The 22,822-nt window shown below is 42.3% G+C and overlaps 1 protein-coding gene and 1 long non-coding RNA gene across 2 annotated transcripts; both read right to left on the bottom strand.

Moving 5' to 3' along the window:
• Positions 1-3,038: 3,038 nt before the first annotated feature.
• LOC115247593 (uncharacterized) lies at positions 3,039-4,793 on the bottom strand. Its single transcript, XR_003886640.1, has 3 exons — positions 4,264-4,793; positions 3,698-3,891; positions 3,039-3,157 (listed from the first exon to the last, which is right to left on the bottom strand). It is a non-coding gene; the product is annotated as an uncharacterized lncRNA (long non-coding RNA).
• Positions 4,794-16,775: 11,982 nt separating this feature from the next.
• On the bottom strand, positions 16,776-20,674 carry fzd10 (frizzled class receptor 10). Its single transcript, XM_003974506.3, has one exon. It carries the CDS (start codon positions 19,772-19,774, stop codon positions 18,023-18,025), a length of 1,752 nt encoding a protein of 583 aa, XP_003974555.1. The 5' UTR covers positions 19,775-20,674; the 3' UTR covers positions 16,776-18,022.
• Positions 20,675-22,822: the final 2,148 nt, after the last annotated feature.

The following is a 22,822-nucleotide window of genomic DNA, read 5'->3' as shown; positions in this document are numbered from 1 at the left end:
CGGAGATGGAAATCAGGCAACATGCTGATCAGCAGAGTCCTGCAGAGACAGGGGCCCCCTTCAGAGCTCGATTCGGTGACGGGGCCATGTGATCTTTGAAAAGTCAACCAGGGTTGGTCTACAGCTGGACTACTAGAGAACAGATGCGTAGCAACAGCCTCCTGCTGTGCGGAGATGCAGCACTTGCAGGTTGATCAGGAATCTACTGTATATTTCTTCCTCTGATAAAACCACCCCAACTCACTTTTTCATCATTCTTCATTTTAGAGCTCATTTCTAACTTCCATACATGATTCTATGAAGTCCTGCAGGTGGAATCTCAAACAGAAAACATCAGCGCCCCCCCTCCATCAAGCAAAACTCATAATCCATCTCTTCTGTGCGAGGCGGTCTCTCCACAACAGGAGCAGTGAAGATTTAATTTCCACAAAAGATTAAGCTGTCTTCTGCATCACTTGAACTTTGTGGGAGTTTGAATTTGAAATCTTTGCAGGTTTTTCCCCTCTCTTTGTCCTAAGCATCAGTTTGAAGAAAGGTGCAGTGAAGCATCAGCAGCAATGAATCTAATAAGCACATTGTGGGAATGAAGCAGAGGGAGAGAGCTTCAAAGGCAGCAAGGCACAGCATGATGGGCATCGGCGTGAACTCCCAACCTAGGACACTCAGCATGCTCTTAAGCAACCACCCCCTTTAGACTAGTCATGGGCAGTAATTAAAACCATCATTCCCACTGCCTCACTGTCTCATTAGCCACAGGACCCCCAGCTTTCATCCCACCACGTCCAAAAATATCACAACACCACACCAGTAAAAATGATCCCGGCACTAGTAAATGTCTGACACCTCTGACAGATCTAAATATCACCCAGAGACCGGTGGAAGGCTGCAACCCCCCCCCCCCCCCCCCCCCCCCCCCCATATATTCTCGTTTGTGCAGTAATGAGAAAACTACCGTCTAATGTCAGATGAATACATTCAGATATGAAAGAGCTAAATCTTCCAGACTTTACATCTAAGTCTATATAAAAATAGAAATAGGACAAAATCACACATTTCATGCTCCCACGTTTGCAATCAAAGGTGGGATTTGAAGCGTGTAGGCATCAGTTGCAGTGGTCACTTTAATTCTTGGCTGTAGATAAAAAGAAACTGTTTCTCCCATGTTTAATTCACTGTGAGCCATGACTAACCCATGTACTACACCTGCCAACTGACTGTCTCTTTGCTTGCTTCGCATACAAAACTGTATTTGGACAATGATGAACATCAGCAGAGGGATCGAGGTCAGGAAAATGTGTCTTTGGATGATTTTATTTAATTCCCTGATATATTTCCTGCTGAGTAGCAGCATGCAAGACAGAGCTTTGCTAAAACCTCAATCCTCTGCATGTCATTAACCTACTTGGCATCACTGTCAACCTATTTTTATGTTTTCATATGGTACCAAGAGAGGTTGGAACTTTTTAAAAATAAAATTATGTTTGAGAGAATAATGCTGTTCCTATCATTTTAGTTATCCATTATATTATCCTTTTGTTATTAATATTATAACCCATTATCTATTGATTTAAAAATACAGACTTTAAATGTTGTCAATGACTAATTCTAAATTTAGTTTAAAATCAAATTTATTTAGAGCCCAAAAGCACAAGCATCGTTGCCTCTGAGGGCTTTACAAGCTGTATATTTGTACCCTCGGTCCTTGGACTCTCAAACCAGGTCAGGAAAATCTTAAAGAAAAAACCCTTTTAGAAAGGAAGAAAAAATCCCAAGATGAGGGACGCTTGGAAGGGACAGATGTGCATTAGATGACCAGTAGAGAACCTGAACAATAACATCACTAATATATCCATGTTCATTATAAATAGAGGTATAGGAGTTTGAGTAGAATCGGTTCCGGAAACAAAGGTATTAATGGTAATAGAAATGGTCAATATGACAAATTATCAACTGTTTCTCATTCTGTGTGTGCGGGTGGGTGCATGTTGTCTATGTCTGGCACGGATGGTCCTCTTCAGGGTCATGAGAAGCCTCTGATCTTCAGTAAAACAAAGACTTGTGCTGATCAGCTCTCAGCCTGTCAGACTGCTCTGAATCATCAGCCTCTTCTGTGACGTAATTGTTTATGTGAGCATTTTCCTAAACAGACCCTGATGCCACAAATACCATTACTATGTTCCCATTTTGTCCTCGGTGCCATTGTGAGTCAGTCGAAATTATCAGCCAACCACAAGCTGCTTCTCAGCCAAATTCAGCTAACTGAGCCTCTCCCACTCTGTTTCTTTGAGAAGCCTTTGATGTCAGCGGGGGGCTTTTGCACTCGCAGTGATTGTAATGAATGATACTTTAAGCGATTCTTTTTTATCCACGAGCTTAATGAAAGATTAATGGGTTTGATATTTTCCCTTGTTTATGTTTTATTTAAAAAGTAATCTGTGGCCCTTGGAACCTGCTTAAAGGTTTTTGTTAATGTTTTTTTGATAACTGGAGGTATTTAAGCCTTACAATTCTAAACACAATAAGAAATGTTGAACTCTTTACATAATGACCTTGAGTGCTGTGCCTCTGTCTTTGTCAGAGAGAATATCTTATAGCTGTGGGAAAGATAATTTACATTTCAGCAAGCAGCAGACTGCCATGGCAAAAACGAAATGAGTCAGTGGGATTTGTGTGTATGTGTGTGGGTTTCCCCACCATCAATGTTTACTGCTTGTTAAACAGTCGGAACTATAAAATCTGATAGTTGAGAGGAAATTTGTGGCTGATCATAAATAACTAGTTCTTTAATGTTCTTTGTTAACAGCCTACTGTGATATTCAAATATAATTTTCACATATGACAACAGCAAAGATCTGAAGTACATTTAAGTCTCCTGAGGTTTTCCTCTTTTTATTTGCACCTATGAAGAACGAATATGCATTAATCAAACAGTTCTTTCAACTTTATTCACAGTATTGGCAGTTTTACTGTTTTTATGGGGTATATTGTTCAGGCTTAGTTTGATCAGGATGCGAATGGAGACGGGAACCAGCCAACTAGGTCTCACAAAAGGGTTTATTGAAACCAAAAGAAGCCTCGAACGTAGTAGGGAAAAGCATGCTTGGCATGGTGAAAAAATCCAGCTTGTTCCTATTCCAAAGGAGGGAGGCATGGTGACCTTGAGCAGAGAACAAAAAATATTATAACTCCTGAATCTCATACAAGAGGGCAAATAACTGACGATCAGACACTGGTGAACATGAGCCCAGGGCCTAAATAGCCAGTTGAATAGCAATAGGCAGCCGGTGCGACTGTCACCAGCGACAGCTGTAGGAAAGTGGCGCAAGTGTGACCAGGGGTGCCGACGGGTGTCTAGCAGATTGAGAAGGCCAGCAGGAGGTTGGTGGGAGGACGTTCTAGGGGCACAAACTGGACCAGATTCTCAAAGTGGCCCAAGGGCGTGTTAAACGCCATCTTCCATTCATCACATTGATGTAGTCAAACCAGATGGTAAGCATTGCAAAGGTCCAGCTTAGAAAAGATCTGAGCCTTGTGGAGAGGACCAAACGCCGCATCGAGCAGGGGCACTTGATTCTGGAAGTGATGTAATTCAGAGCTCGATAATCTCTATAGGGTTTATGGGAGCCATTTTTCTTACGAACAAAAAAGAACCCCACTCTCACAGGGAAAGAGGAAGGGCGGATCAGACCGGACTCACCAATGTACGTTTCCATAGCTTCCTGCTCTGGCCAGGAGCGGTTGTATAGCTGACTCAAAGGCAGAGAAGCTCCTGGGAGTAGGTCGATGAGGTGGCAGAGAGAGCACGCTGCTTACTAAAGACTGCTCCCAAGTCGTGATATTCTGCAGGTACAATGGAGAGGTCGGGAACCTCCGCGGATGGATCTGGGGTTACTGAAGAGGGGGAGAGTGCAGAGCAAAGACAGTTAGTGTGGCAGGAGACACTCCAACTAGTAAGCCTACCAGACAACCAGTCGAACTGTGGGTTATGGCGGGCTAACCAGGGCGCACCAAGGATGCCAGGTGAGGAGGACGGGGGAATAAGAAAAAGCTGAATCTGTTCCCTGTGGTTACCTGAGATGATGAGTGCGGTTCAATGAGTTATTTCGGCCAGGATTTCCCCGTTTAAACTGAGGATGGTCTTGTGCTCGCACAGAACCTCAGTGAGGAATACTGGCCTGAGTGACTAGATCCTGAAACTGTCATCTGCACTGGAATCGACAAGGAAAGACAAAGAGATGGTGTAATTAGGCCAAAGAAGCATACCTGGCAGCATCAAATGGGCCAGAGAGAAACACGGAGAAGCTCCGCCCGTTAACGCTCCTGCATGCGCTGGCGAGCTTAATCTTTTGGCCGAGCCGGACACGCAGCAATGAAATGGTCTGGTTGACCGCAGTACAGGCAGACCTTGGTGGTTACCCTTCTCTGCCTTTCAGAATGGGAGAGTTTGGTTCGTCCCAGCTGTGTGGGCTCAGAAGCTGCGACTTCAGAAGGAGGGACATGGCTTCATGTTGGTGGTTCAGCCGCAGCGTCACTCAACCTGGCAGAGGCCATTGGAGAAACCTCATGATGCAACCTGACCCTCTTTCTCCCTCTCTCCCTGAGGTGATTGTCCAATTGAATGGTGAGGTTGAATAACTTCTCTAAATTTGGCATCTCCTCTTGAGCTGCCAACTCGTCTTTTAGTTCCTCCACCAGCCCCTGAACATAAATTCCCCTGAGGGTGGTGTCATTCCAACGACTGTTGGGAGCAAGGATCCGGAAATGGATGGAATAATCAGCCATGGCACTAGCCACCTGGCGCAGAGACAGTAGTTTTGATGCTGTCTCACTGTTGTGGACTGGGTGGCCGTACACACATCTGAGCTCCGTGGAGAAGGAAGAGTAATGAGGGATTTTCAATTATGGCAGTAGCCCATTGTGCCGCCCTTCCGGATAACAAGTTGACAATAAAGGCAATTTTAGATTTCTCACGGGTACATTAGAGGTTGAACAATAAACTACTGCACCTGCCCGCCTCAGCAGAATAACGCTCGGGAATGTGGACATGAGGCTCACACGGTGCAGCAGCAGAGGGAGGAATGGAGGCCAGCTGAGTGTCAACTCCTGGAGCTGCTGAGGTCGAAGGGGCTGGAGACTGGCCCGGATAACCTTGGGTGAGACGTTTAGCCACGGTGGTAGTGAGATCCTGAGATCCTGCCATAAGCCTCCAAGGTCTTGCAAACTGAGTCGCTGTCTGCAGGGTCCATACTGGTCTGATTGTTCAGTTAAGGTTTAGTTTGATCAGGACTCAAATGCAGAAAGGAACCAGCCAACTAGGTCTCACAAAAGGGTTTACTGAAAACAAAAGAAGCCCCGAACACAGTGGGGAAAAACACGCTCGGCACGGGGAAAAGGTCTTGCTCATTCCTTTTCTAAAGGAGGGAGGCATATTGACCTTGAGCAGAGAACAAAAACGATTATAAATCCCGAATCTCATACAAGAGGGCAAATACCCAGGTCCATGTTTATCACATCACTGACAAAGTGATAAGATGCTGGTCAACAGGAGCCCAGGGCCTAAACAACTAGTTGATTAGCAATAGGCAGCCGGTGTGACTGGCACCAGCGACAGCTGTGGGAAAGTAGCTCCACCACGCCCCTGGAAAAAGAACAGAGCAGGAAGAGGGCAAATAACCAACAAAGAACACCAAACAACACCCAGGACCCTGACATATATTCAACATTTCCTCCCTTGTGAGTGAAGACAGTGAAAGACTTGTACCCATGCTTTAATGAAAGTGGTGTACACAAAATGCCTCAGAGTGGAATAATACAGAATATTATGTAGTAGTTATGAACCTCTGCCATTCAAATGTAGAAGCTCATTTATTTTCAGTGCACTCATTTTTCTCCGTTGGGGGACACTGCACAAATCAGCACCACCACTTGCTTCAGGAAAGGACTTAAAATCAGGCAGATACACAAATTACTTTTACTTAACATGCTGATTTATATATTTTCTTATTTTTTCATCTCTATCCAGATTTCCATGGTTTCTTTATCATCAGGTAATCTCAGGTCAAATTCTCCCCTACTTTTCACACCTCTTACAGACAGATTAAAATGACCAATGACTGGAAAGTGACACCACTGGTACAGATTTTTGAATAAATCCCTCGCTGTCCTTTGATGCTATGTGCTATGGATCATTTCATCTGAGTATAAAAGTCAGTAATAAAATATAAATTTGTATAAATTAGTATTATATTAGATAACCCTGCATGGTAGATTCAGTGATGACTGGCCAAATCAACAACAAGAATTTATTTTATGTAAAATGTGTGTGTGAACGTTCTACATGTCATATATAAACATAAATATCATAATTTCACAATAAAACAGCTGCCTGCTCGTTTCTGGGGAGCAGCAGGGGCGACAGAAAAATTGCCCTGCCAACGAATCTGACGCCTGAAGCGTGATGAAGATTATCACCCCAGATTAGAATGAAAGGGTAGGGGATGTGATAATGTCCTCAAGGGGGCGCTGCAGCAACAATCAACAGCTCCACGTGTGTAAACCTGAGTATTATTCTAGTCTAACGTTGTGTTGCGTAGCATGCTTTATTTATATTTTTATAAAAATATCTCAAATTATTATTTTGCCATTATATAGTGTAAATTTCACAGATCACAATTGCCCAACGTTTAATAAATAAAAGAAATACAATAATAAAAGAAAAACAGTAAAACCCCTCTTAAATCGACATAGGATGCATATATGTCTGCTGTAGACATTACTGAAAATGTGCTTTTTTGTTTCACCATGCCGAGCATGCTTTTCCCCACTAACACTCAAATTTATATTATAATATTTGTAAGTCTGTCTTGATAGAAATAAAGAGTAAAACTTTAGCCTTTGATGTGCACACTTTGTGGCCCTTAATGAGAAGAATCTAAAATTTCCTCCAAGAAGGATGAAGGGCCCAAAGTAAAGCACCCACTGAATTTTAGATGCAGCAGCCATGGGGGTAAAGGTTCTTTTAAGCTGACAAGTTTTGCCAAATGGAAGAATAAAGAAGACTGAGGGAACAGGATGTTTTAAGTTTCAGGGCCTCTTTGGGACCTATACTACTTTCTCTCTCTCACATCTCTGTCTGTGGATGGTGATTTATGATTAATCTCTGTAATTACCGAGCCAACTACAGTAGCCCTCAGGGTCAGGTGCAGCCCACCCATCACCTATGACCAACTCTCCTGTTAAATATAACTACTGATTTCTTTAGAGGTGATGCTGGGGAAAGTTTTGAGTGACAATCAGATATGGGAACGCCAGACATCAGTCAGTTGTTTTCCATTAGGAGACATGGGGAAGTTATGAGGGAAATGGGAACCTGATTAATGTGTGATGAGTGATGTTTGCTCTTGTCAACCAGCTTCCCGTTTATCTTATGGTTAAATGGACTAGCGTGAGGATGTGCTATTGCAGAAAGTAATAAAGATGTGGCAGTTGATCAAGGTTATCTGATCAGGATGAAAAATGGTTGCCCAATTGGCCTGACGTGTCCTTGTAAATGCTTTTCTCACACAGCTTTTCTATATGTTTCTCTGCAATATATATACTACGCTGCATTGTAATATACTAGGGACCATTACACTACAATATACTAGAATAGACTATACTAGACAAAACTAGACTATATATTTTTGTGCTTATGAATATTTTCTAATTCTGTTTATAGTCAATATGATGTATTTGTGAAGGAAAATTACAACTTCTCTCGAGATTCTAAATCGTACTGCAGAATCAACCGTTACTCTCATTTAATTTCATGTCCCAAAGGAGCTTCTGTGATCTCAGCGACCACGTCTTGTTTTCCATTCTATCCAGAGACAAAGCAATGCTGCAGAGACAAACAGGCTTGATGATACTGTTGTATCCAAGGTATGTATGGGATTGGTGGCACTGTATACAGTTGGCACAAACCAATAACCTTCCATTTGCCTTATATTCCTCTTAGTATGGAATTGGTGTTGGCACTGCATGAATGTGAACTGTTGATATTTTGGAATCACTTCTGATCAGTAAACTTCGTTTCAACACACTTCATTAGTTCCACAACTTGCAGAATTTCCGCAACAGCCTTGGTTCCATTTCCAGGAATGTCCATCAAGTACCAGGTGTCATAAAGAATGCAGGAAAGTCTCTTTTGAAGCCATTTGGGTGAAGCATGATGGAGACACAGGCTTAAAAAAGAGAGAAAAAAGGAAAGAATGTGCCCACATGAGTGTGACATAGTGGTACTGGACTGATTTGATCACCATGACAACGGAGTGGAGTTGGGTAGGAGGGCCGGGGAACCCCCTGGCTTTTCGACCCGGCATAATCTGTAGAGGCCCGGCTGTCTTAACCTCAGTGACATCCCTGTTGTCAGTGGGTCAAATCCTTGAATATCAATGAACTGACTGTGTGCCCCTAGCAGAGCTCCTCTGTCTGCCTCCTATGAGAAGCTGTAGCCGTCCACGCTGGCTCATTCTGACCCACTTCCAACCTCTCGGGGCTTTCAGAGCAATGGGGTTAAACAACAACCAGATCAGCCCACAGATATTTCTGCATCCACATTAAACCCAGTTAAACTGCTGTTTTTCATTCAGAGACTTTTGTAACTGCGGAATCATTTCAATGGGGAAATTAAAACATTGTGTGTATAAATAATTCAATCGTCAATCATATAAATAAATAATGACCTCATTTACAATGCTAAAAGCCTCCTTCAATATGTGTTCTTTGCTGCTTCTTTAAAAATAAACCATAAGGAAATCTGTTTTAACAAACATAAATATGGGATTTAACTTCTAAATTCAACTCAACAAAACATACAAGCAAAAGTACTTTACTGTGTTGATCTTCAACTGGAATTGGACCAGGCTGCTCCAGAACACTCTTCTGATTGTGTTCACATGCAGAGTTTGGCATCCACCATTCACCATCAGCCCAAAGAACCATCTTCCACCAAATTTGAGATTGATATTTTAGGGGAATAGTGGGAAAGACATGTAAATTCCTTCAGGATCATCATTAACATAATTTAGGCCTGCATTAATCTTCTTGGATGGTAACAGTTGTCAGGCATAGCTACATATTTATGTAAGAAAAAAAACAACAAAAATCAATCAGAGGGAAGGGAATACGCTTCATATCCACTGCAGAGGGGGACATAGTGGTGCAGTCCCAAACAGAGCGGCTACATAAGAAGGGTTCTGCTTTGACTTCTCTGATATTTCTTTTTGGACTTTACATGTCTTCCCTTTTCTCCTTGTAATCTTCACACAGTTCAAAACCATGCGCATTTCAGTGCCTGACCCTGAGTCACCCTTGAGTGTGAGTTGAATAAAAGCTGATTAATTCTGAATTTGAAAGGCCCGACTGGAACCACATAAACTGTTGATATAGTTTACATTGGTGGTTCATGTTAGAATTCAGTGTCTAAGAAACCAATTTCAGATAAAGCATATTGTGAAAATCTCAACCATGCATGATATTGCTAATCACTAACTTAAATATGGATGTAAAGTCTGGTGAGAGACCAGCTGTCGCTGCCATTGCTTTGATTTTTCATCAGTGATTCATTTACAGGCTTTCTGGAAAAATGTCCTTTTTCTTAGCACACCCAAAATGCTCCAAATTCTTGCATCATTTCTTTGTCGGGTAGGTTCCAACAGAGCAGGATCAGATCATTTAGATCAAAATTCAGTTCAAAAGGCTTTGGATAAAAATAATAATAAACAAATAATAATAAAATATTATCAAATTTAAGCCGAAAGGAAAATGTAGCCAGCCTGTAAGTGAACTCCTTGTGTTAGCTCCTTCAGCGGCACCACCCACTACCTCATTCCATCTACATCAAGTCATATGTTTCCTTCTTAACAGAACATTTTGTTGTCTGCAGCGCGCCTCCACTCTCTGCTTTGAAGAGTGACAACAGATTTTTGTCTTCATGTTCCTTTGCAAACAGTCGTGTTGGCTGAAAGTGCTGTCCCTAACCCCGGGCGGTGTTCGAACAGGCTGATAAATTTAGCTCTTCTTTTCATGCTGTTCATATTAAACTGCAATATTAATATTCATGAGCACTGCAGGCAGGTGTTGTGCAGCAACTATCTGGACACACATCCCACATGCTTCTGTGGAACTACCATTACATTAGGGGGTCTTGGCCTTGCGTGCTAAAACATATTTGCCACAAAAAGTCTTGACATGTTTACAATACAGCAATACAATGCATATATAGCATTATGATGCAAATATAGTGAGTGTGAAGAATTCACAAAGGCCGAAAGTTAATCGGCCACTTTGTCAGAACGACGTTTTCAGTGCAAATGGGTTTCAGTTGGGTTTTAATGCTGCAGTTTCAGATTGGACATGATTTTATGGATAAGTGAACTCTTGTTTGTAGATTAGCTTCTGCTTCCATCACTTTCATCACTACTATCAGGACCAGACATCAGGCCTGAACACTCAGTTCTTCTTGATTACTCAAGGAACATAATCAAGGAGCAACTCTATCTGACACCATTGCATATTAAGTACCGGTATCAGATACCTGCAATACCATCGATTGAGACATAAATAATCTCCTTCACTCTTTCTTGATACAGGCTTGATATGCATCAAGTCCCGTTCGACACGAAGGGAACTTGGAACAAAGTAGGTGAAGCTCTGGACTTTCTCTGTGGGGCAACATATGTAACATTTTGTCCAAAGCAAAGCTTATAAAAGGGATATTTTTGCCCCTTGCTGTGAGGTTTCTTGCTAAACCCCCATTATTTAATACGTGGCCCCCGATGCCAGTTCTGAATGTTAGTGTCACATCTGAAAGTGTTGCTGTACGCCTGTATAGGAGGCAAATAACAAAACTTAGTTTGTGATGAGCCCACACTGTTTGGTTAAATGTGAGTTGAAATATTTCCTCCCATCTTCAAACAGACTTCTGGTAAAATTTTCACTTCCAGTAGTTTGCAGAGTGAAGAAATAAGGGGACTGGACATTTGTGGCCAGAGCCCCATGGCTCTGAGGAGGCTTACAGACTCACCAACATTTGTTAAAATGCATACTTCCAAAAGTCTCTAATCAACCTCAGTACTCGGCCACATTAGCTAAAACATTTTTCAGTGGGTAGCACAAATAAATTTTGCAGAAGTGCAGAATATTCTTTCAAAACTGCGTCTCATTAAACGAAGGTCAGTGGATTACTTTTAAGTTTGGCCATTTTGGACTGTTTTTTTGTTCAGTGTTTATCATTCAATTTTTCCGCTCAGCAGATTGGTTCACAGAAGGGTTCTATTGGGTTTCACAGAAACAGTCAGGCTTTTGTTCCTGCTCTTTTTCCTGTTTTACTTTAGCTTCTACTGTGTCGACTACTTCAGTTTTACTCCTTTGTCTTCTAAGTTAATGTACAGGCATGTATCTGTTTAAATGTTTAGCTTAAACTGAGTTGTATTTTTCTTCTTACTGCTGTGCAACATGGTTTTAACCATCATAAAATGTAGTTTAGCCCAACAGATCAGATACATAAGCTACAACAATTTGTTGGCATTTATTATTTGATCAACAGTTTAGAGAACACTAATTCTGACTTTAGAATATTTAGGCATGCCAGATACCTAAAACTATAACGTAACTCCCTAAATTAACTAGAAGGTCTTCCTGTTGGGGGAGGTTTTTAGAGGAACTTAGATATGCATTTGTAGAACTGTTGTATATCAGATCTAAAACCACATCAAACAACAAAACATGTCGTCTCTTGCCATACTGAGATCTGCTCCATTTCCACTGACAGATACCTAAATGGCTATGTTGGAAGAACTAGCAGAACACCAGAAGTAAGAATGCACTGGTCAACAATGATGTGTTCAGAAAAGATGGGGGAAAAGAAACTGTAAGTTTTTGGAGCAAAAGAGGGGAAACATTCAACCAAAATATTCAAGCAAACGCACACATATACTTGTACATAAGCACCACTACACACAGACATGCAGACACACGTGCACAAACACACACATGAGAGAGAGAGAGTGCAAGAGAGACTCCTGTCATGCCTCTGGCTCTCTGTACTCTGTCTCCAATCCTGTCATCTGCTTCACAGCATCTCTGACAAACACAACTTCCATATGATAAACAGAAGTACAGTTTTACACACGCACGCACGCACGCACGCACGCACGCACGCACGCACGCACGCACGCACGCACGCACGCACACAAATAATATCTGATGTTCAAGCTTGTGTACTTTGTCCATTTTAAAAGGAAACCATCTAAACTGGGCATATTGTTCTGTAATTCTGCTCTGTTATAAAATGATTTCTGCTCGTTGCAGTGTGGATTAGGAAGGTGACAGATTACAGTCGGCCGCTACACCATCGTTAGGAAAACATTGCTTCCGGCTGACACCGAAAGACTTACATCCCTCTCACCAAGCGATCAGCCCCATTAATGCGCATAATACTTCATCCTTACTTCTGACAGCTTCGTGTTGAGTGTAATTTATCCATCACGTAATAAGTTCTTCCTGTTGTTTTCAATTTTAATAAATTTGAATGCAATTTTAACTCTCTAGTTTAATTTTTCCCTAACGTATAAATGTAAATGGCTCCATCTCATAAAACGCTGATGGAAAACGTTGAATGTTCTGAGCTCCGATTCAATGTTGTCTGGAATATACATTAAGCACTGAATAATAAACACAACAACACTCATGGAAGCCGCTGTCTGTCTGCTTTTCCTCTTGACTGGTCGTGAGATTCATGTTACAGTCAGTGTCAAATTTCTTTGTGTGTAACAGACACAAACCTGCTCAACTATCCTATGTGAATGGTAATTTACGTTTTCATTAGGCTTTCATTCAGCTTTTCGGGATTTTTTAAGAATTTCAAATTTAGATTTAAAATCTGGGAACCCTTCTCGTGACCACGAAGGGGATAAACCGGTTAAGAAGAGGAGAAGGTGAGATTTAAAAGTAAATAATTGGGTGGAACCTCAAACTGGCAGTAGTCCCAGATGTATAAAAAAAATATAACAATAACATCATTAAGAGCGATTACGTAATTTGTTAATTGGTAACTTAAGTAGATACATAAATACAACCACTATACAGTGTACAATTGATACATTAGTGATCTTATCAAGTACCTCATTGTCAAAATTGGATACATGTTTATAATTAACAGTAAATACATTATTTTCTATGTAATTAAAGGCAGATATGGCTGCTTAAAGCATTTGAAATATATTTCACATAAGCTACAAGAAGATGTCTAATTTGATGAATCCTGAATTCTGATGGGCTGTTACAAGACTCTTAAATACTCTTCTTGTACATTGACTGTTTTGTTGTGTTGCTGAGAGTTTTGAACTAAAACCTTCCGAAAATACATTTGATCAGTCAGCATGAAAGTCCTCAAAGCCAAAATGTGTGAAAGTCAATTAAAGAAGTTGTGAGGGAGGAAAAATATAGAGAAAGGAAGGGGTTGTGAGGGCCTGTTAGTCGACCCAGTCCTCTCTGGAAGTGGCCTACTTGTGTGCAGGGGGAATGACTGTTTGCACAAGTCAGTTAACACTAATCTGTCTGATCTTCACCTCAAAGTAACTCACTTCTCCACATGCAAATAAGTATATTCAGTTACCTTCTCCAACCAGAGCGACTATCAAACACCTATTTGATCAGCAGAAGCCTTTCAGCCCCTTTATTATGCATTTTAAAGCGGCCTACACACATCTGACAGGCAGGGGGCTCTTTGTCAAGTTTTTTTTTATGTAATTACTCTCACTTTCAGCAGGATGCATGGAGAACAACTGCCCCCACGAGTGATTCTGTGTGTGAGAAAGAGAGAAGGACTTGTTGTTGTTTTTTTTGCAGATTAAGGATGTGTACTGTAGTCTTACATTGCCCTAGATTCTTAACCATATAGATTGATTGCAAACATGAAACCCACCCACACCTCCTCCAACCACGAGTCTCTGAAGAGTGGATTTATGTAGCAGGGAAAAAAAAAACTTGAGGGATGAAAGAGTGCTTTCATTGCATTCTCTGATAAGGCTTTGGTCTGGGAAACTTTTGCTCTCTGTAAAGTTTCTCTTCACAGAGCCTCCATCTTTACCAAGAAAACAAAGTTTCAGTTGTCATGATGGTCGTGATGATTTCTCTCTGGTACAGACGAAAGGCAAAACTCTACAAAAGCGCAACCGATTTAGATTTCCAGCAGCTGTCTAATCAGAGTGCCAAAAAATCAGAATGGGTCTAACATATTAAGAGCATACAGTACACTTTGGAAGGAACCCAGCCACCCCGAAGCACAAGACAAATTCTTTTCTGTATGAGTGTGTTGTCAGTGTGTGTCATGTATGAATTTGACAGGCTAAGCAGCGCTTTCCACAAAGACAGGCCTGAACTGGTAAACAGGTGCTGCTGGAGCAGCTGAGGATGAGGACATGGGGTGTCTCCACAAACCTGATCAAAGAGTCTGCCTCTGCCGCCAGTCAGCCCCCAAACGTGATTTATGTCACTGTGTCACACAACTTTATGACTGCCTGCAAACAGAGAGCTAAAGGTAAACAGCTTTCTCTACTACAGCAGCCCTCAAGGTCAACCCACCATGGCTTTCACACAAGAAAGAACAACGTTCCCCGAAAGCAGCAGAAAAGTCATTTAAAAAACGTGATTATTAAAAAGAACAAAAGTTTGAAAGGCTTAAAAAAATCAGTCACTGCACTGAAAACCACTGAGATCACTAGTTTTTGACAAAAGAAGATATGAGAACACTTTAAAATAAACATCTAGATTAAAAGATCTAAGATAATATGCAAACTCACAAAAAACAATGTGTACTCCAGCTGTGTTATGTGAAATGTTGTTGTGCGTTTGACTTTTAGGACCACTGTACTGAACATCACACAGAGAAAAACACAGTGCAGACAGATAGTTGGCTTCTTAAGAAGCATTAAGGTTTTCCTCAGCGATGACGTTTCCTCTCTTTGAACTCATATTCAAGCATAACTGTTCTGCCATTTCAACTTCCTGTTAAACTCAAACTGCTCCGTTCCACAAAGACACTTAAACATCAAACACAGGGTGTGAAATGCTGAAAATCCTGGCTCGTTAGCAAACTGGTCAGATTAAATGAAATCATGTAATGAGGAAGGGTTTGAAGACGCTTTAGCAATGCAGATCACAAGAAGAAGCTCTTTTTTGCCGACTCGTGCAGAATGAGAAACAGGAAGCCAAAGTGTTTTGGTGATGACTGTGCTGGTGGAGTTAAGGCACACGTGAGAGCCTTTTGGCCTTCCTCACGGGAATGTGATGGGATTCCCTGCTTCGCACAAGGAGAAACTTTTCATGATCAGAAGCAGGCAAAACATTTTGGCTGGAAGACATTCGTGTTTACTAAGCTGCAATTGGATGGAATGTTTTTAAAGGCGTGAATGCAGTCCTAGGTTACTCGGTGACACTACATGGTTGCGAGCCTCACTGTATTCTTGCTCTAAGCTAAAATCAGCGCCGAAGTGACGACTGTTTGGCTGAAGAAACCCTGGGGTGGGGGGTGGTAACTGTCATTTATATTTACAGCCTTCCTCGACACCTCGGGGGCTGTTATCCAGGTGGCCTCTGTGGAAGCTCTCTGAAGCACACACACCTTTTTTCTCAACTCTGAGTATCAACAGACACTGGCTGACTTTGATACAGCCACATAAAGGTTGTGAGTCATGTGCTCTTTGACTGTTAAAACGGGTTTGGTAGTCGCTGGAACTTGAATGCCCTCCGGGATAAAGCATTACTACACTTTTGAAACTTTATTACACCAGAGAAGACTCTGCACAGGGACTGAACTTTCAAGAATAAAAAAACACTTGAAAAGTAAAGAAAATAAAGGTAGAAAAGGTGTCAATGCTGTTTTAGAAAGCACCAAATCAAACTTGAGCAAAGATTATCTTGTTGAAATACTATTTTCTCCAACAGCACAAGTCACTAATGTGAATACTCTTTGATATTAAAGATCATATTTTCGCAGCACTGAAATTTTAAAGAAACCCATAAAGGTATTACGTGTCTTCATTTGCATGCGCTACACCGGCTGCGTCCTGCTGCGTAGATGATTCCAATGCAGGAGATATAGTATATTCATTAATACGAAATGGGATTGTACGGACTTTGTAAAAACAAGTATGAAAGCTGTCTAAATATAACTCTAACTATAATTCATGATGTCACATTACTTGATGGCCCAAACCTGCGCTGTGGTAATCTATTAATGCCACCATGTGTGTTGGAGATGCGTGACACACTTTTGCATGATATCACCACTTTTAAACATCCATTAGTTTCACCGCTGCTCTGACAGGATTGTCAGGACAACCGCCGTTGTTCAGATTCAAGACGAGACTTGCGGCCCTCACAACGCGCACCTTAGAAACTGTTGATGGTGTGAGGATCATTTAACGCGTGCAAACAATGTGTTCAGTTTGCTCGTGCTCCAGTGATCCGCCTCTCTCAATATGTAGCTACTTCAAAACCAGACCAGATGTGTCTTTAGAATTGGCAGCGATAAGAGATGACAGATATTCTGCCTTTTCAAAGTGAAGCCCTTCAAATGCTCTAATCCTGTCCTGAATGAGAGCTGGATTATTGTATAACCAGCTTTACTGCCGTACACCAACACCTGCAACACAGTGAGAGAGAGAAAATGTAGATCCACTGAAAGTGCACAGCATGAAGGCTGAGGAACACGAAAAAGGAATTATTAACATGCTGCTGACTTCACCATGTTTAGTCAAATGATATCGATTCCAACTTACACTTCACTGGACAAAATGTTTCATATGGGGGGAAAAGGAAATTATACCAGCGTCATATCAAACATTTACAAATCCAGCTGTCAATAAAGAAAAACATGTCACTCACTCAGCGAGTATGTGCTTAGATTACTATAATAATTATAATATTATGAATAATAGAAATAATAATAGATCTGAAGAGAAAATGAAAGAACATTTATAGCATAAAATATTTCTGATATATGTTCAAGTAAAGAGAACAAATTGCTTCATTTTTCAATGCAAACAGTATTTTATGAGTTGATCTGGTGGTAAAGCTTCTCCATACGTTCATGGTTATTATGGTTATTATTATGGTTAAAGCTATTCTAGATGCTGCCATGTTACTATAACCTAAATCTACAATACCGTGAAATGATTTGATTTAGAATTTTTTTTACACAACATTGAATAGGTTTGCAGATGATTAGCCACGGTGAAAAGTGCTGCAGGTAACAACAACAACAACTTCCCCAGAAGAACAACACAGATAAAATTATTTAAAACTAGATCTTGTTTTTTTATTAGTTTTTGTATAATGTATTTTTTAGAAATATATATTTAATATATATTTACAAATGTTCCCTTGTGCTATAAAACAGCAAAAAGAAAAGACAATCCAACCACATGTACAAATGACTTGTTTTTCAATAACGATTGCTTGATTAAATTAGGACAAGAATCAGCCTCACAGTGGGCAGTCTGTAAGGTCTGAAGTGTTTGTCCATAGATGCAGTTCAGACATACAGAATATGACAGTGTCCATTTCCATAAAAAAAAGCTGAAAACAAACTGAGCTCTCTGAGCATTGGCCTGCATTGTTCTGTGGGGTCCTTCACATTGTCTCTCAGCTGACACGCTCACAGCACAAGTGTGTATTTAATGTGGACAAGAAAAAACATGTATTGCACATTATTTAAATAACCCTACGGTACATCCGAGTGGTATATTCCCAATCTTTTTGTCCTGGAGAAGAATAAGAATGTCTTCTACGCCACGACCCTGGAAAAGACGCGTAGATCCAGGAATACTGTGTGAGATAGTTCGAGTTGTGGCCTGAGATTGACCTTGATTGCTGCCTGTCCAACGTATGACGCCATTTAATTACAACGTCTTTGATAATTACAAAGTCTGTGATAAGGGCTTTACACGTGTTTTGGGGTTATTCAAAGATAGCCGGGTCATACGCATGTTGGTGGCGGCCGTGTGGGCTCGTACTTGGTGCCGTGGCCTTTGAGTGATGGGGAAGGTTTGATGTAGGGCCTGGTGCTGGTGAACACACTGGCAGCCTTCCTCCTCGTCCTCTTCTTCAGCTTCCTGCTGAACACATTCTGCCATGACTGCAGTGTCTTTGAGGTCCAGATCCACATGCCGCTTGTGATGCCCACCACCAGCAGCATAAACACCTTTACCATGAAGATCTCCACAGCGGGGATGGAGGACTTCAGTACACACTCGTTTGAATCCGACCCGCTGCCGTCCACGCATTTCTGCTCTTCCGCAACGATGTGCCAGTAGTCCATGTTGAGCCTCTCGTAGAAGTAGCAGGCGATGACACAGGTGGCGGGAACAGTGTAAAGCACAGAGAAGACACCAATGCGGACCATCAGCTTCTCCAGTTTATCGGTGTTCTCGCCTTCTGTTTTCATGATCTTTCGGATGTGAAAGAGAGCCACAAATCCGGACAACAGGAACGAAGTGCCGATGATCAAATAACAAGAGAGGGGGATAAGTACAAAGCCCGTCAGAGCTTTGACGTCCATGCTGCCCACATAGCAGATCCCTGTCAGCTCATCTCCTGCCACCTTCCGCATCACCAAGATCATGATGGTTTTCACGGCTGGGATGGCCCACGCCGCCAGGTGGAAGTAGCTGCTGTTGGCTTCTATGGCCTCGTGACCCCACTTCTTCCCTGCAGCCAGGAACCATGTAAGCGTCAGGATAACCCACCAGAGGGAACTAGCCATGCCAAAATAATACAAAATGAGGAACACAATTGTGCAGCCGGTGCTTTCCAGGCCCTCCTGGATAATGTACTGTACCCCATTGTCTCTGTCGCATGCTATGCCCTCGGCCCCCACAAACAGTCGAATGAGGTAACCTACGGAATAAACGCAGTAGGACATAGATAGAAAGATGATTGGTCGCTCTGGGTATTTAAACCGCTGTGGGTCAATAAGAAAAGTGAGCACAGTGAAAGCACTGGAGACGAAGCAGAGGATCGACCAGATGGCTATCCACACGAGAGAGAACTGCTTGTCTCCCTGGCTCCAGTACACGTCCACTCTGGGGTAACATTTTGGAGCGCAGGATTCACTTTTCTCCACAAAATGGAACTTGGATGGATTTGGGCATGTCTGCTTCCCACCACTGTCCTTCAGCTGCAGGTCCTGCCCACCAAGAGGCCGCTGAGGCCTGAAATCTGGAGGCTGGGTTTGGGACATTTTGGGGGGTTCATCAGAGCCGTTATTCGGCGCCTCCATGCAGAGGTTGTTGGGGACGTTCTTGGTCGGCAGTCGGGAGCAGTCCAGAGATTCGGGCCAGGGGAAGTTAAACTGCTCCAAGATAGGAGAGCATTTAAGCTTGACCTGCTCGCACATAACCCGACATGCTGGAATGGGGTTGGATACTTGCTCTGTGCACATGGGAGCATACAGTGAACACAGGAAAAATTTAAGGCGACTGTGGCATCCAAACTGTATAAGTGTTGCAAACTCTTGCAGCTTTATTGCGGCTTCTTTTTGGTCATCGTGGCCCATAAGATTTGGCATACGCGTCATATTATAGCCAATGTCTTTACACTGGGGGATGTTGATCTGCTGGCATCTCCCCTCCCCGGACCATTCTGGGTCCATTGAGCTAATGGCTGAACCCCCAGTGCTGTACAGGACCAGTAGCACGCAGATGAGTCGCAGTTGAACAATCAAATGCATTCTATCCCCTTTTATTTAGAGAAAATATGTCAAACCGAACGGCACATTCATTAATAAGTCACCAATGCAACCTGCCTGGGATGACGGTGGAGGTAAAACATGCAGTTATGTGGTGCAGGGCCACCGGTTCCTCATGTTAAGTCTGGAGTGTTCAATAAAGGCGTAAATCCCACAGTGGTGCCAAAATGTTGTATTTTGTGGAGAAGCGCGCGTCCAGGTCCATGCTGCCAGCGCTTTTCTAAAATGTTTGCTGTGACTCCAACAGCTTCAGCAACAACAGAAGGGTTGCGTGTTCCGATCCGCTCACGGCTTCTTTCCAAACAGCGCAGCCGTCGCGTCCCGACGTTTCGTGTCACTTTTCCCGGAGTGCAGCTGCGCGATCTCCGTCCTGGTGCCAAAAACAACGGAAAGACCAAAATAAAAGTCCTAACAAGGCAACGAAGCAATTAGTCCGACAGCAAAGAGACGAGATAGAGATCCTGTCCCAGAAACGCGGGATTACGCTCCTCCCGGAGGCGGCCGGTGAGACGGGTCTGGTGGCAGCGCTCAGTCTGAGCCGGTTGGAGCTTCCGTCCCGGTCTAACCTGCCAAAAGATCCGCCTTCAAAGACAGCTACTTTGCATAAGAAAGATGACACTGACACGCGGATTATTTTCAAATCGTGCGGAACAGCTTGTTCATTACTGCGCTTTCAAAGGCTCACAGCAAACTTCCTTCTGTGTTTGCCTGCGCTCGGCGCACAAACTTGGACTACGACGCCACACAAACACGTTTTATCAGATTCCCGACCATGTTGCGCAACGAGGCAGCGCAGCAGCGCCCCAGAGATGCGCCACAAAAACATGTCTAATGATAAAACGGAGCACCTCATGTTAAAATGACACCTTCTTTGCGTTGCAGCTGAACTCTCCCAAAGTATGAAGTGCTTACTTTAGACACAGCCGTCTTTAGAACAGCAGGTACGCTATCGGGGAAAGACTTTGGGTATCTTACTGATGTTATTACTTTTATTTAGATTGTAATTTAATGGCCATAAAACGTCTTTTATAGATTTTTATTCTAATCAATCTCACCTCTACAATATTCACATTTAAGTAAAGCCACCAAATGTCAAATATATGGACAAATTGAAATGGAATGTATGATCAAGTATAGTGTAAATACGTAACAAAATCTAATGCACAGATGCAGCTCAAGATGAATAAATCCAAAAATAACAGAAGTGATGGTGTATCTTTTAACAGCTTGGCGACGAATACTTTCATTATAGAATAAAGTTATGAGAGTGTTGTGTATGATTTTCTGAGCACTTCTTTTTTTTTTAAAAGGAAACTTTTTGGTCTTTTTTTAAGGGTGCTACTGCTTCCACAGTCAGTTATATCAGAGCCAGCAAGCTGACTGATAGATGACTACTGAAGAAAAGATGAAAATTCATGAAGACGCCTGTAAATTGGACCTCACAGCAGTGGGGGAGAGCACAGTTAATAAAGCTCCAACACGTGAATATTTTAGCCTCGTCACAAAACTAGTATAATTTATCGCATTAGGCTATTTTCATTCATCTTTTGTCACAATTACCTTAAATTTAATGTTCCAAAATGGATTCATTTCTACATTTAGTTTCTTACTGGATCACATCCAGGGTCTCAAACCGCACCTCAAGAAGATCTACAGCTGAGGGTTTTGCATACATGTTGCATTGTTTCTCATTAACTTTTGGGTGACCCTGCAGAAGTCCATAAATAAATAAATAAACCCGACACATGCACGTCCATCACTGACTCATTAGGATTCTTCCTGTTCCCATCTGACTGTGCATCATTTGGATCATGTGACTGTATCCTGTCTCCTGCAGGCGCTGGCCCCCTGTGACCCCAGACAGGATAAGTAGTTCAGAGAATGAATGGATGGATGGCCGTTTATTAGCCCGTTAACGTGAAACAATTCTCGGCTTCATGAGACACAGTCGGTTTTCATTTAATGAACGCCCCAAGTGAACCCGAGTCACGCATTGTTGTTACGCTGTTACGTCTTGTGTCTGCTCATGTGTGATGTTCTCCAGACTTCACAAACGTCCCTCTGTAAAAAGTTTGTTGGTGGTGAGATTTACTCTCTGGCCTCGCCCCGCTTTCCATCAAGGGAGAATTACTGATCGCAAATAAACAGCAGTACGTTTTTACAGGACTCACTAAAGTGCATTAAAAGTATTACAGCAATGTGTCCAAGCGAGATGAGAAGCCCGGCACCGGCGTGGCTAAAGGGTTTAGGCACAGAATATCTCGGTGGTGGCATTTTAGCTGTTAGCGCTCAGCACACAGAGCTGCAGCTGCTTAAGTCCTAATGTATGAAGACAATAATGAACGCACTTCGCTTAAGTGCAGCGCATGGGCGTCTCAGATATCCCCAGCTATTAATAATTGAGATGGAAATTAGTTCACTTTTGACTTAAAGGGAATACAGAAATGTTCCTCTTCATACCGACCGTCCACTCGAATGGTGGCACGCGGTAGCACTTTGTGACAAGAAGCCCAGATGGAGAAGCAGGAGTGTCCATTTTCTAAATTCTGACCTCTCACAAAAGACAAGGACAACAGCTGACACATCTGCGCCATCCCTCCCTCCACTAGACCTTTATTGTGCAGTTGATGTATCGGAGAAGAGAAGGAAATGACAGCTTTAATATGAAGCACAATCGTGTCATTTCCGAACGCTCTCAGAGCCACTCTCCGTTTTGCTCCTGAGGAAACGTCTTTGGATATTTTAAAGCAAATATCTGCCCCTATTATCACTGCCTTTAATGTAAGGCATCTAACAAGATAATACTGTCGCATAGTCTAATAGGGAAGCACAGTCGACTGGTTTGTTGTAATTGCTCGCCTTTGTTCTTTTCACCGCTCTTGCCTCACTCTCTTTCATGGCTGTTTTGCTGCTTGTGATGATATGTCTTTGAAAATTAGACCAAAAACTGGGGGAGGCATCAGGCCCTTTCACTTTTCAGCATCTGTAGCCTCTGCCGTTTCTTCTCCCTTTCATGTTTTTCCTCCCTCT

The sequence above is a fragment of the Takifugu rubripes genome, chromosome 21, assembly GCF_901000725.2.
Source record: "Takifugu rubripes chromosome 21, fTakRub1.2, whole genome shotgun sequence".
NCBI classification, from domain to species: domain Eukaryota; kingdom Metazoa; phylum Chordata; class Actinopteri; order Tetraodontiformes; family Tetraodontidae; genus Takifugu; species Takifugu rubripes.
Note: the sequence above shows the minus strand (reverse complement) of the source record. Positions and strands in the feature narration are given on the sequence as shown.